We start from the raw sequence: 15,492 nt of genomic DNA, 5'->3' as shown, positions 1-15,492 counted from the left end.
TCTCGTAGCAGCCATTTCCACCCTGGGAAAAAGCCTCTGAGAGTCCACCCGATCTATGCCTCTCAACATCTTATATACCTCTATTAGGTCTCCTCTCATCCTACGTCTCTCCAAGGAGAAAAGACCGAGCTCCCTCAGCCTATCCTCATAAGGTATGCCACTCAATCCAGGCAACATCCTTGTAAATCTCCTCTGCAGATCATGGCTGATCTTTTCGTGGACTCAGCTCCACTTACCCGTCCACTCACCATAGCCCTTAATTCCTTTACTGATCAAAAATTTATCTATCCTTGCCTTAAAAACATTCAGTGAGAAAGCCGCAACTGCTTCACTGGGCAGGGAATTCCACAGATTCACAACCCTTTGTGAGAAGTTGTTCCTCCTCAAATCAGTCCTAAATCTGCCCCCCCCCCCTTATTTTGAGGCCATGCCCCCTACTTCTAGTTTCACCCGCCAATGGAAACAACTTCCCTGCTTCTACCTTATCTATTCCCTTCATAATCTGATATGTTTCTATAAGATCTCCCCTCAATCTTCTGAATTCCAATGAATATAGCCCCAGTCTACTCAGTCTCTCCTCATAAGCCAACCCTCTCAACTCCAGAATCAACCTAGTGAATCTCCTCTGCACCCACTCCACTGCCAGTATATCCTTTCTCAGGTAAGGAGACCAAATCTCTACACAGTACTCCAGGTGTGGCCTCACCAGCACCATATACAGCTGCAACATAATCTCGCTGTTTTTAAACTCCATCCCTCTAGCAATGAAAGACAAAATTCCATTTGCCTTCTTAATTACCTGCTGCACCTGCAAACCAACTCCTTGTGATTCTTGCACAAGAACACCCAGGTCCCTCTGCACAGCAGCATGCTGCAATTTTTTACCATTTAAATAATAGTCCATTTTTCCAAAATGGATGACGTCACCTTTACCAACATTGTACTCCATCTTCCAAACCCTTGCCCACTCACTTAGACTATCTATATCCCTTTGCAGACTTTCAGGGTCCTCTGCACACTTTGCTCTGCCACTCATCTTAGTGTCATCAGCGAATTTTGACACACTACACTTGGTCCCCAACTCCAAATCATCTATGTAAATCGTAAACAATTGCGGTTCCAACACTGATCCGAGGCACACTACTAGCCACTGATCGCCAACCAGAAAAACACCCATTTACCCCCACTCTTTGCTTTCTGTTAGTTAACCTATCCTCTATCCATGCTAATACATTACCCGTAACACTGTGCACCTTTATCTTATGTAACGGTTTTTGGTGCAGCACCTTGTCAAATGCCTTCTGGAAATCCAGCTACACCACATCCACAGGTTCCCCGTTGTCCACTGCGCATGTAATGTTCTCAAAGAATTCCACCAAATTAGTCAAACATGACCTGCCCTTCATGAACCCATGCTGCGTCTTACCAATGGGAAAATTTATATCCAGATGTCTCACTATTTCTTCCTTGATGATAGATTCAAGCATTTTCCCTACTGCAGAAGTTAAGCTAACTGACCTATAGTTATCCGCCTTTTGTCTACCTCCTTTTTTAAACAGTAGTGTCACATTTGCTGTTTTCCAATCAGCGGGAACCACCCCAGAGTCCAGCGAACTTTGATAAATTACCACTAGTGCATTTGCTATTTCCTCCACCATCTCTTTTAGTGCCCTGGGATGCATTCCATCAGGGCCAGGAGAATTGTCTAACTTTAGCCCCATTCGCTTGTCCATAGCCTTCCTGTCATCAATTTTAGGCATGTTATTTGTGTCTTCCCTGTGAAGACCGACACAAAATATCTGTTCAATACCTCAGCCATTTTCTAATTTCCAGTTATTACATCCCCCTTCTCATCCTCTAAAGGACCAATGTTTACTTTAGCTGCTCGTTTTCATTTTATATATTTGTAGAAACTTTTGCTATCTGTTTTTATATTCTGAGCTAGTTTACTCTCATAATCCATCTTACTTTTCTTTATAGCTTTTTTCGTGGCTTTCTGTTGACCTTTAAAGATTTTCCAATCCTCTAGTTTCCCACTAATCTTTGCCATTTTGTATGCATTTTCTTTCAATTTGATACACTCCTTTATTTCCTTAGATATCCATGGCCGATTATCTCTTTTTCTACAGTCCTTCCTTATCACTGGTATATACTTTTGCTGAGCACTGAAAAATCACTTTGAAAGTCCTCCACTGTTCCTCAATTGTCCCACCATGAAGTTTTTGCTCCCAGTCTACCTTAGCCAATTCCTCCCTCATCCCATTGTAGTCTCCTTTGACACTGGTATTGGATTTTACCTTCTCATGCTCCATCTGTACTTTAAATTCAACCATACTGTGATTGGTTATAGGGCATTAGTAAACCAGATGGGTGTTTCAAACAATTAATGATAGTTTATGGTCACCATTACTGAGACTAGCTTTCAATTCCAAACTCTCTTTTTAAATAATTGAGCTTTTATTAATTAATTGGAGAGGCGATGGCATAGTGGTATTGTCACTGGATTCGTAATACAGAGACCCAGGATAACACTCTTGGGGCTTGGATTCAAATTCACAGTAGGTGGTGGAATTTGAATTAAATGATATTAAATGTCTAATAATAACTATGAAACCATTGTCAATTGTTGTAAAAACCCATCTGGTTCACAAATGTCATTTAGGAAAGGAAATCTGCTGTCCTTTCCTGGTCTGGCTACATCTGAATGCAGACCCACAGCAATGTGGTTGACTCTTAAAATGCCCTCTGAAATGGCCATCAGGCCACTCAGTTGTATCTAACCATTACAAAGTCTACAAAAAGGAACAAAACTGGATGCACCACCCGCCATCAACCCAGGCACAGAAACAGCAATCGTAAATTCAGCCCTGTGGATCCTGAAAAGTCTTCATTTCTAACACCTGGGGCTTGTTACAAAATTGGGAGAGCTGTCTCACACACTAGTCAAGCAACAGCTGTCAAAATCACACTGATGGAATCACACATTGCAGACACTGTCCCAGATACCACCATCACCATTGTGATGATACTGTGCCTTTAAGAAATGTATTTTAGTCATGTTTCTTGTGCAGGATCTGTTTTAGCAGTTTCTTTTATAATCGGTGTTATTTTGTCAGTAACTGACAGCCTTGTATTGTTACTGCAGCAGCATAATTGCTAGAATGTTTGCTTTAATCTGGACTAGTACTGCTCTGTTATTTTAGTGTTCCCCTGGGGTTTTGAGAGTAGGACTTGATTAGGGTGATTGACAGAAAATCATGTGACTGGGTGGAACTAGGCTTACACAGAGAAATTAAGCTTCGATGTTTTGTGGAGTTGCTAGAGAGCCTTATGCTCACTCTAATGCCAAAATCAAAATGAAAAGTTAGGGTCTGGGCTAACTTCAAATTTACCTTGGAATTTCTGATCTGGTCCCTAAACCGTTCCTGGGTATGTCCTGTCCCAACAGCATCCTTTCCACATCCACCCTGTCAAGACCCCTCAGGATCTTAAAGGTTTTGGTCAAGTCGTCTCTTACTCTTCTAAACTCTAGTAGATACAAACCTAACTTCTCCAACCTTTGCTCATAAGACAACCCACCCATTCCTGGTATTAGTCTAGTAAACCTACGCTAAACTGCTTCTAACACATTTATCTCTTCACTTAAATAAGGACACCAATACTATACACAATGCTCCAGATTTCATCAATGCCCTGTACAACAGAAACATAACCTCCCAACTTTTGTAATCAATTCCCTTCACAATAAATTATAACATTCAGTTAGCTTCCCTAATTACTTGCTGTACCTTTGTACAAGCCTTTTGTGATTCATGCACAAGGACACTCAGATCCTTCTGTACTTCAGAGGTCTGCAATCTCTCACCATTTAGATAATAAGCTTCTTTTCTATTCTTCCTGCCAAAATGGACAATTTCACATTTGCTCTTGTTATACTCCATGCCAGGTTTTTGCCCATTCACTTAACCTATCTATCTCCTTTTCTAGTCTCCTTACACCCAGTTCACTATTTGCTTCCCTACCTATCTTTCTATCATCAGCAAATTTAGCAAACATACGTTTAGTCTCATTATCTAAGTCATTTATATAAACTGGAAAAAGTTGAGGCCGTAGCACTGATCCCTGTGGCACACCACTCGTCACATTTCTGCCAACTAGAAAATCCATGCCAATATGTTATCCCCTACACCAATGAGCTTTTATTTACTCCATAACCTTTGATGTGGCATTTTATCAAATGCTTTCTGGAGATCTAAATACAGTACATCCACCACGGGTTCCTGTTTAACCACAGCACATCACTCCTTCAAAGAATTCCAATAAATTGGTTAAGCATGATTTCCCTTTCACAAAACCAAGTTGACTCTGCCTAATTGCCTTGATTTTTTCCAAGTGCCCTGCTGTAACATTTTTAATAATGGCTTCCCTATGACAGATGTTAGGCTAACTGGCCTGTAGCTTTCTGCTTTCTGACTCACTCTCTTTTCAAAGAAAGCAGTTACATTTACTATCTTTCAATCCAGCAGCCTTCCACAAATCTAGGGAGATTTGGAAATTTAAAAACAATACATTAACTATCTCATCAGCTACTTACTTTAAGGCCTTAGGGTGAAGTCCATCCGAACCAGGGGATTTGTCAACAATTTGCTCAATACCACTTTCTTTTCTGGTGATTGTAATTTTCCTGAGTTCCTCCCTCCCTTCCATTTCCTGATTTACAGCTACTACTGGGATGTTACCAGTGTTCTCTTCAATGAAGTCAGTTGCAAATTACCTGTTTAATTCATCCATCATAGCCCTACGTTCCATGACCAATTCCCTAGACGCACTTTCTATTGGACCAATGTTCACCTTGTTAATTATTTTCTTATTAAACTATAGAAATTCTAACTGCACATCTTTATATTACTGACTAGCTTTTCTCATACTCTAGTTTTCCCCTCCTTATCAATCTTTTTGTCATTCTTTGACGTTCTTTATAATCTTTCCAATCTTCTGACTTGCCACTCATCTTTGCGCAAATACATGCTTTTTCTTTAAGTCTAACACTGTCTTGAACCTTAACCACAGATGATGGACAATCCTCTTGGAATTTAATTTCTCATCGGAATGTGTCTATTCTGTATACTCTGAAATATCACTTTAAATGCCTGCCATTGAACATCTGTTGATCTGCCCCTTAAGCATATTTGCCAGTTTCCTTTGGCTTTCATGCCTTTATAATTGCCCTTATTTAAATTTAAAATACTAGTCTTGGACTCTTGTCTCCCTCAAACTGAATGTAAAATTCAATCACATTATGATCGCTGCTACCTAGGTGTACCTTCACTTTAAGATTACTAATGAATCCGATGTCATTGCACAATAATAGGTCCAGTATAGCCTGCTTTCCGGTTGGCTTCAGAATGTACTGTTCTAAGAAACTATCCAGAACACATTCTATGAACTCATCTATACTTCCTTTGACCATCTGATTTTTCCAATCTATATGTTGATTAAAATCCCCCATGATTATTACAGTACCTTTCTGACAAGCTCCCATTATCTCTTCTTTTATACTCTGCCCTACTGTGTAGTTACAATGAGGGGGCCTGTACACCACTCCCACAAGTGACTTCTTGCCTTTATAATTTCCCATCTCAATGCAAACTACTTCTACATCCTGGTTTCCTGAACTTCAGTCACTCTTTTCGAATGTGCTAATATCATCATTAATTAACAGAGCCATCCTTTCATTTGTTAACTTTCTTTCTGAAAGGTCACATATCCTTCAATATTCACCTGCGACAGGCAGAATGATAAAATCAGGGTGAAGTAAATTATTGCCTCATATTGATTCTCTAGCCAGCTGTCAAAATTCCACTTTTACAGCCGTCTCCTTCAGGACTAGGTCAGCTCAATTACTGGTTATATTACCAAGCTATTCAGTGATGGACCTTGATGCCCCCATCCAGATTATATTTGATGTCTTTGCTACCCTCAGTGCTCCCTCCATGTGATCTTCAACATAGGAAGTATTGATTTATCAGTTGAAGGAAGGTGGTGGATGGTAATCAGCAACTTTGATCCCAAATCATAAAAACTCTTGGAGTCTTGAGTCAAAGTTGAGGATGTCCACAGCCACTTGCAACTGAATGAATATTACTACGTCACCTTCTCGAGATAGAGATGGAAGAGTTTCAGCGGGCGTGTGATGACATCACCACGTGCAGGTGAAAACCTGTACTGACCATTCAGCATCAGGAGTTACAGTAAATACAATCATTGTTGAATAAAGATCAAGGATTCTGGGAACACAATTACTTAAACACAAATCATCCATCCCCATAAATTAATGAAACTACAAATGACAAAAAAAGGCTCTAGAAAAATAATGAATACATAATTTTTAAGCTAACAAAAGTACCCAATTATCAAAATGATTGGATACACCCTTGCTTGCAACTTTCTGCTGAATTTCTGTTTTGAAATCTAGAAATTGAGGTTAAAGGCATTATAAGAAGGTCACTGCTGTAGAAGACCAGCACTGAGAAGAAAAATATATTGTTTTGAGCAAAATTGAAAGACACAAGAGTCTTTGGAAATAGATCACATAGAAATCATTTTTGGTTGATGACTTCCAGAGGGCAATATGAGAAAAAACAAAACTGCTTCCAGAATCCCATTTTACCAATTCTGCTGGGATTAGACATGCAATGACAAGTACTAAAAACTTGCCAGGTCATAATGCATCAAAATGTTTCACTCAGTTTAGACAATCATACACTACATCTTAAATCGAAAGATTTCTCAGGTTTCAGGATATAAAAGCAATTCTGCAAAATAGCCTGTGAGGAGATGGGAGCATGTTGAGACATCTTCTGTGATGTCTGATGTTAAAAGCCTAACCTCTAATAATCTAGCCTCTTCCATATCCTTATCCTTTACCTTCTCTCTGTAACATAAAGGTGCGCGAGTTCTGCGATGTTGAGGAGGTCACTCCATGAGGAGTGAACTCAGGAGTATTTGAAGCTCTGCATAAAGGTGTGGGAGGGTGCGAATGGGCAGTAGTGGCACTTCCATCATTTGCAAGGGGTAAGAGTGATGGAAGAGTGAATCACATGGTGACAAGTGGGACGGTCCCTTCAAAACATGGCAAACGTGGGTACAAATGGCAACATGGGCACAAAGTCCCGACAGAGGCTAAAAACAAGAACTCAAGGCCCAATTGTCCCCGTCCTCACCACTGATATTAAGAGGTTCCCACCCAGGAAGGTCAGGAACCCAATTTAAATACATCATCATCTCATTAGTGGGCTTCCCCACTTGTGGGCAGGGCCATGGACTTGTCAGCATTATAATACTGCTAATTAGGAAATTAACTCCTTGAATGCTATGGGAACATTTATGAACAATTTCAAACATGAAACAAAATTAAATACTATGGCTGGAATTGTCTACCACATTGGAATTTCCCCCCCTGCCGATGTGACATCACATCAGCAAGGTTTACAACCCGGTTACCTGTCTGTGTGTGGGAGGTTCTTCATTTTTTTTTACTGGAGATTGGGGCTCCCTTCAAAAAACTATCCTGATCTCTGCAAAGTCTATGATGTTGGCCCTTTCAGCTCCCGCCCACCAGCGTGATGGCATGGGCCACGCCTCCAGGATTCCTTTTCTTCTAAGTGCTTCGAAATAAGGCAAGTTAAGCCGGCTGTGCAACCACTATGTTGCACATGTATTTTCTCAGCTGGTCCAGCACATCAGAGGTAAAAGGGAAAATTCTGGCCATAATTTAAAGGTGGTGATACTCGCAGCACAGGGTCTAGAGGCAAAGGGTTAGCTTTCTTGACCTGACTGAGCAACAGTGCCTCAGGAGGCTCAGGCTTTCATGACAGTTCCTTACTGACCTCAATCTCATGGAGCAATACCTCTTTCACTGTGGACTTGGTTGGCATTGATTGCCAATGCCTGTCAAGGTGGCTATCACTAGAGGGCCACGCTTGGGTTCTCTTGGAAGGAAATCTGCTGTCCTTATCCGGTCGGGTCTATATGTGACTCCAGACTCACAACAATGTGGTTGACACTTAAATACCCTCACAGATGGACAATAAATGCTGACCCAGCCACCGACACCCATGACTGAATAACAAAAATGCAATATACATTCAACCATTCTGACACCTGGGCGGCACGGTGGCACAGTGGTTGTCTTGGAGTTATTTGTGCTCTCTTCACATGCAAGGTGAGAAAGCAGGCAATTCAGAATGTGAGAAATGGATTGTGTGGGTAGAAGGGAAGAGCACGAGTTGTGGAGTGTCACTGTGAGGCATGTGTGTGAGATGTCAATAAGACCAGGGTGAGAGTTGGCTGTTCAGATTGGGATGTAAGGAGGTATTTGCAGAGAGTTGAATGATAGAGCTACATGGTGTGTTGATCTGAGGAGTGCTGTGCAGGAGAATGCTGGGGAATTCAATGTGGTTGGTACAACATGTTCTATCACTCACTTTTCCCACCTCCTGAGGTCACTAAACCTTTAAGACACTGTCCCTTGGTTCAAAGGAACACATTCCTGCATTTTAATTCCTCAGCCACTTCCACCAACACGAGCTTGGATTGAGAGCCCAGCCTCTTACTCTTGTCCATGGGAAGTGGCACTTCATTTCAGTCCAGCAGATCCTACAATAGAACTTTCAGGAAAGAGTTAAAGACCCAGGAGACGCCCTTCCCATGTCTCCTCTTCATTCCTCGGGAGAAGTCTCTGGAAGTGGGAAGGCGGTGGCGTAGTAGTATTGTCACTGGAGTAGTAATCAAGAGACCCAGGATAATGCTCTGGTGACCCAAGTTCGAATCCCACATGGCAGATGTGAAATTTGAATTCAATAAAAATATGGAATTAAGAATCTACTGATGACCATGAAACCATTATCGATTGTTGGAAAAGCATATTTGGTTCACTAATGTCTTTTATGGACAGAAATCTGCTATCCTTACCCGGTCGGACCTACGTGTGACTCGAGACTCACAACAATGTGGTTGACTCTTAAATACCCTCAGGGATGGACAATAAATGCTGGCCCAGCCACCGCCGCCCACATCCCATGAATGAATAAAAAAAAGCAATTTACATTCAGCCATTCTGACACCTGAGTGGCACAGCGGTTAGCACTGCTGCCTCACAGCGTCAGGGACCTTCGTTCAATTTCTGGCTTGGTTCACTGTCTGTACGGAGTCTGCACGTTCTACCTGTGTCTGCGTGGGTTTCCGCTGGGTGCTCCGGTTTCCTCCCACAGTCGGAAAGACGTGCTAGTTAGGTGCATTGGCCATGCTAAATTCTCCTTAAGTGTACCCAAACAGGCGGCGGAGTGTGGCGACTCGGGGATTTTCATAGTAATTTCATTGCAGCGTTAATGTAAGCCTACTTGCTACACTAATAAATAAACTTAAACCTGCCAGAGTCCATTTAACTGGAAATCCTTCATTTGACAGACGTGAATTGTCATCAACGCCATCATCTGTGATTGATCAGGGAGCAGGATACTAATGGTTGAGCTAAACAGCATTGGCAAAATCCAATGATACAGTTCCAAGCAGGTTCCAAACCTGCTCCTACGACTTCCTCCCCACCACCACCCCCTCAATTCCCCTCTACTTGCCCCATCACCTCACCTGCTGTGAAAATTTTAGATAAAATTCCAGCCATTGTATTTAGTTTTGTTCCATGTTTGAAATTGTTCAAAAATGTTCCCATAGCATTCAAGGAGTTAATTCTTAATTACCAGCATTATAATGTTGACGAGCCCATGTTGTTTTGCCACAGCTCGTAGTCCTTGTAATTATCCTTAGAAAAACTAATTTCCTCATGGAATAGATAAGTGTATCAGCTTGTACACATTATCACATTCTTGTTTGAGCCAGATGAAACAACTGACTTTGCACGCAAAATGCCATAACTCTTCCAATTGATCTTCAGCCTCAGGTAACACTCAATGATAATTACAGAGGTTTCTGGCTCAGGTGCCTTCATAAATTCATATACAAATTGTTCCTAGGTCATAAAATTTGATTTATTCCCAAACAAATGAACTGCTGTCCTCTTAAACTTCTCCAACCTTATATGCCGTCTCTAGTTTCTAGGCCTGTCTATTTGGTTTGTAGCCTTCGAAGAGTGGTGATTTTTTTGTATGTCGAACTCTCTTGTGGATATTAAGGTGGTGATCCTGCACTGTTCCCCACTGAAACTGCATTCTTGTTTCCAATCAAGATAAATCATTACAGATGTTGAACTTTGATTAGTTATAATAGTAAACTGTATCTCTAAATGCGATATAATTCTACATAACCTTATCGAAACCTTTGGAATCATAATACCATCAAGAAAACAGAAGTAGTTTGAAGTGATCTATATTTGTATTTAATATTAGAGAAAAGAGATAAATTTAAGTGAGTTTAATATAGGAAAGGGTAAAACTCTAGTTAAGATTTATGTTAAACAAAGTTGTTTGCATGTATGGGGTTTTTGGTTTCAGTTCAAATTGAGTTTCTATTGTACCGAGAGAGAGTTTACAGTGGGTAAAGCAAAGAAGATACTGGAGAAAGAATGAGATGTTGCAGAGCAACCAGGGTCCCCTTTTAGGAATAGGACCTTTTAAGCTTAGTTTTAACTGGAAGCCAAAGTAGAAAGAGTTTAGTAGTGAGAGAGAGGACAACTCTCACAGCTTTGCCAGAAGAAAAGCTATATAATGGAGTCAGGGTCAAAAAAGCATGTGTCTGAAATCTAAAGAACAGCTTGTTAAGGCAACTAGAAAAAAAAGAGAAGTGTCCAGGAAGTCTGAAGTTACAGGAACAGAGAGAACTGGAACATTGAAGTCACAGACAGAGCTGATAAGAAGATTGTTGATCAGATTAAAAAAGATACCTAATGTAATCCGAAAGTTTGTGATATTTTACTACTGCCTGGGAAGCAATAGTTGAAGTAATAGGTGGCTGCATTTCAGAGTTTGTGTAAAAGCTTAAAAGCATTGAAGACAAAAGGTCACTGAAAAAAAGAGTTGGAAAATCTGGAGACGGATGGCAGCTAAATCAGCCTTGTTTGAAAGGATTGTTAGAAAACCTGGAGGTGAATCCTTGATGAAAACAGATGAGGGAGAACATTGACTGAAGGAAGATGTTAAAGTGTCTTTTTTGAGAGTGGACTCATGTGACCATTATCTGGGGGGAATTTGAGGTGAAAACCATGGAAGATCATGTGAGTGGCATCTGTCACTTCGTTTCAGAGTAAGGTGTTGTCTGACCACAGTTAGCCTGTTGGGTTACAGGGATTCTGGCCGCGATTTAGCAACCCTGTTGATCAAGGGTGCAAATCCCATAATGAGTGCTAAATCTCACAAGCAGCCAAGAGTGGAATTTGTGCTGGCAAGATCTCTCATTTTCAAATCTCTGGCAATAATTAAAATCTGAAGGAATGAGCACACTTACAAAGATTAGTTTTCAGTGCCAGCAAAGTAGCTTGGCTTACCTTGCCATTAAAATTTCACTTACACTTAAACGAATAAAACATAACATTTTTGATGAGTTTAGTAGTTAATTATTGATAAGTACTCCACCTCACACCCTTCTATGTGTTTCAATGCCAAGTTGCTCATTGAGATTCTGTTATAGCAAAGCTTCTAAAGGTGCAGGGCAACTCGAATAGCAATCTGAATTCTGCATTTAACTGCACATTGTCATCAGAAGTTGCTGTCTGATTTATTCTTGACAAAGTCTATGCCAATATTAGCCAAGGATCATAACTAGGACACCTTAGCTTTTCCTGCTCTGTGCCACATCATATGATACATTCACTGACTGAATTTTTAGGGAGGTGCTTAGTAATTAGTGTAGGCTAATAACTTCAAAAGAGAGAGGAGGACAATCGAAGGGAAATTAGATTATGGCTCAATCGCACAAGTTAGCAAATGATACAAATTTCCCTTTCATTTCTTATAACTACGTTGAATATCAAATGGCATTAGTTTGTTGAAACTACCATAACGTACAAAGCTGAATTCAATAGAATAGTGAAGAAAATAATACTTCCATGAATAAAACATTTAAAGGTATACCTCTTAATTCAGCACCATAATTATACAGGCCACTGGTGAAATGAGGCAGGCAAAACACAAGGGATCCCAATCCAAGCATAAAAGCTGAGAAAGCCAGCCATCGTGGCTTATGTCCCTTTTGTCCATGGTAAGAGATAAAGAGTGATAAAACAGAGAAGGCCATATCATAGCCTGTGGAAATCAATCCTGTGGTGAAGCTGTTCAAGTTGTATCGTTTCTCAATTGTGGTTATGTTGATGTTCACCAGACCATTCACTAAAGTACCTGGAACACAAAAAATGTTTATCATTTTAAAGCAAGAAATATATTCCAACAATAATATGACTGAGAATGACAAGGACATCAAGAAACTGCCATCACTTCAACTTCCCCTCCAAGTCACAAACCATCTAGAATTGTAAATGTACTGCCAATCCTTCATCGTTTCTGGATCACAATTAGAATACCCTACGGAAAATCTTCATTACAGATCATAGTCACAATGACTGCAGCAGTTCAAGAAGATGGTTCAACACCACCTTTACATTGCAAGTTGGGAGAAACAGCAAAAGGCAGCAGACATTGGTTGGAGTTAATAGACCACCTAATAGTAATCGTAATGTGGGGCATGGTATTAATCAGGAGATGGGAGAAGAATGTAGCATGGGCAATACAGTAATCATGGGTAACTTCAATCTGCATATAGACTGGTTAAAATAAGTGAGCACTAATGCTGTGGAAGACGGGTTTCTGGAATGTGTCAGAGATGGGTTTCTAGAGCAGTATGTTCAGGAGCATTGGTGATCATCTTCCAAAATTTTATACATTCTCGTAGAATGAATCATAGGATCCCTACAGTGCAGAAGGAGGCCATTCGGCCCATCAAGTCTGCACCAACACCAATCCCACCCAGGCCCTATGCCCGCTTAGATACCCTGCCAATTCCTCTCATCTATCACATCCCGGCACACTAAGGGTTAATTTAGCATGGCCAATCAACCTAACCCACACATCCTTGGACTGTGGGAGGAAACCGGAGCACCCGGAGGAAACCCACGCAAACACGGGGAGAATGTGCAAACTCCACACAGACAGTGACCCAAGCCGGGAATCAAACCGGGGTCCCTAGAACAGTGAGGCAGCAGTGCTAACCACTGTGCAACCGTGCCGCCCCGTAACACAAAAAATTACCATTCTGGAATGATTTCTGCAGATTGGAAGGTAACAAATGTCACCCCACTATTTGAGAAGGGAGGGAGAGAGAAAACAGGGAACTGCAGCCCTGTTAGCTTGACATCAGTAGTCGGGAAAATGCTAGAACTAATTATAAAGGATATAATAAATAGATAATCATGATCTGACTGGGCATAGTGAGCATGGATTTACAAATGAGAAAACATGTTTGACAATCTTGGAACTTTTTGAGGATGTTATTAATAAAATTGATAAAGGTAGCAATTGTTAGTTTTCTGATTAACAATAATGGAAAGAGTTATGGAGATAGTATGGGTAAAAGGCATTCAAGTATATGATCAGTTATGATCGTATTGAATGGTGGAACAGGCTTGATGGGCTGAATGACCTACTCCTGTTACGATGTTCCTTTGTTCCTATATTCCTATCAATTTTACATTGTTTGCATCACTCACACCCCGATAACAAATAAAAAATAACATGCAAGACATATTGCCCCAGCAATCACTGTCAGATTTCCGTTCCACTCGAACTTTGTGCTGTCTTGATGCAGCTCAGTATTTCTTGCTGGATCGTCCAAGCTTGGCTTTACCAGAAATTCAGAGTGTAGTGTCCCTCCAAGGTAACCCTTTACTTTGAGATTGTGCCCTCTGGTCCGAGACTCTCCCACATGGGGAAACAACCTCTCAGCATCCACCCTATCAAGCCCCCTGAGAAACCTATATGTCTCAATAAGGTCACCTCTCATTCTTCTAAACTCCAATGAGTATAGGCCGAACCTACTTCACCTCTCCTCCTGAGAAAGTCCCTCCATATCCAGGATCAACCTAATGACCCTTCTCTGCCTCTAATGTATATCTTTCCTTAGATAAGGGGACCAAAACTGTTCACAGCATTCCAGGTGTGGTCTAATGAGTACCTTGTACAGTTTTAGCAAGACTTCCCTATTTTTAATGCTCCATTTCCATTTAAATAAAGGCTCATATTCCAGGCCATTCCCAGTTACCTGCTGAACTTGCATGTTAGCTTTTTGGGATTTGTGCAAGAGGACACCCAAATCCCCCTCTGTTGCAGTTTTCTGCTGTCTTTCTCCATTAAATAATATTCAACTCTTTTATTCTTTCTACCAAAATGTATAACTTCACATTTTCATACATGGGGCAGCACGGTAGCAGAGTGTTAGCACTTCTGCCTCACAGCGCCCAGGACCCGGGTTCGATTCCGTGCTTGGGTCACTGTTTGTATGGAGTTTGCACATTCTCCCTGTATCTGCGTGGGTTTCCTCTGGGTATTCCGGTTTCCTCCCACAGTCCAAAAATGTGCAGGGTAGGTTTGACTGGCCATGCTAAATTCTCTCAGTGTACCTGAACAGGCACCCGAATGTGGAGACTAGGGGATTTTCATAGTATCTTCATTGCAGTGTTAATGTAAGCCTACTTGCGATGCTAATAAATAAACTTAAATTTTAAAATTCCATCTGCCTACATTTTGCCCACTAACCTAACATGTCTATATCCCCCCCGTAGACTCTGTGTGTCCTCCTCAACACTTGCCTTCCCACCTATTTTTGTGTCATCCACAAACTTGGAGTGTTTCCTGCTGGCACTGGCAGCACCTGTCAGGTGTAATTCTCACACCTCAGCCATTCAAATTTATACAGAGAGTGAAACACCTCCGCCAGCCCAGCTGTTCAGAGATTGGGATGTCATTTTAAAGGGATTTGCCGTGGATCTGGAGTCACATGTAGGCCAGACCAGGTAAGGACAGCAGATTTCCTACCCTAAAATGGACATGAGTGAACAGGTAGGTTTTTACAACAATCGACAGTGGCTTCATGGTCATCATTACACTTTGAATTCCAGATTTTTATTCAATTCCAATTTCACCATCTGTAGTGGCAGGGTTTGAACCTTGCCCTTGGTCTCTGGATTACTAGTCCAGTGGTAATATCACTATGCCACCATCTCCCCTGGTTAGGGCAGCATCTTTGGAGAGAGAAATGGTGTTAATGTTTCGAGCCTAAGGGCAGGATATTCCGACCCCTCTTTGGGGTATTTTCCAGCGGCAGAAGTGGCACACCATTGGTTGCCAGCAGGATCTTCTGGTTTTCCCAATTTCAGAGTCATATTGGACTCAAAACATTAACTCTGTTTCTCTCTCCAAAGATGCTGCCGGACGTTCTGAGTTTTAACCAACACCTTGTCTTTACTTAAGAACTCGGTATTTTGCTGAAATT

General features: G+C 41.2%; 1 protein-coding gene across 1 annotated transcript in view; it reads right to left on the bottom strand.

Annotated features, from left to right (window-relative positions):
- The window catches only part of LOC144494992 (solute carrier organic anion transporter family member 4C1-like), a 130,412-nt gene that overhangs the window by 81,304 nt on the left and 33,616 nt on the right, over positions 1–15,492 (bottom strand). The window contains exon 2 of the mRNA XM_078214720.1: positions 12,084–12,347. Within this exon, the coding sequence (XP_078070846.1) occupies positions 12,084–12,347 (264 nt within the window). The remainder of the gene's footprint in view (positions 1–12,083; positions 12,348–15,492) is intronic.

This window comes from Mustelus asterias, chromosome 6 (assembly GCF_964213995.1).
Source record: "Mustelus asterias chromosome 6, sMusAst1.hap1.1, whole genome shotgun sequence".
Classification (NCBI taxonomy): domain Eukaryota; kingdom Metazoa; phylum Chordata; class Chondrichthyes; order Carcharhiniformes; family Triakidae; genus Mustelus; species Mustelus asterias.
The sequence above is the reverse complement of the archived record's forward strand: the minus strand, read 5'-3'. Positions and strand labels throughout refer to the sequence as shown.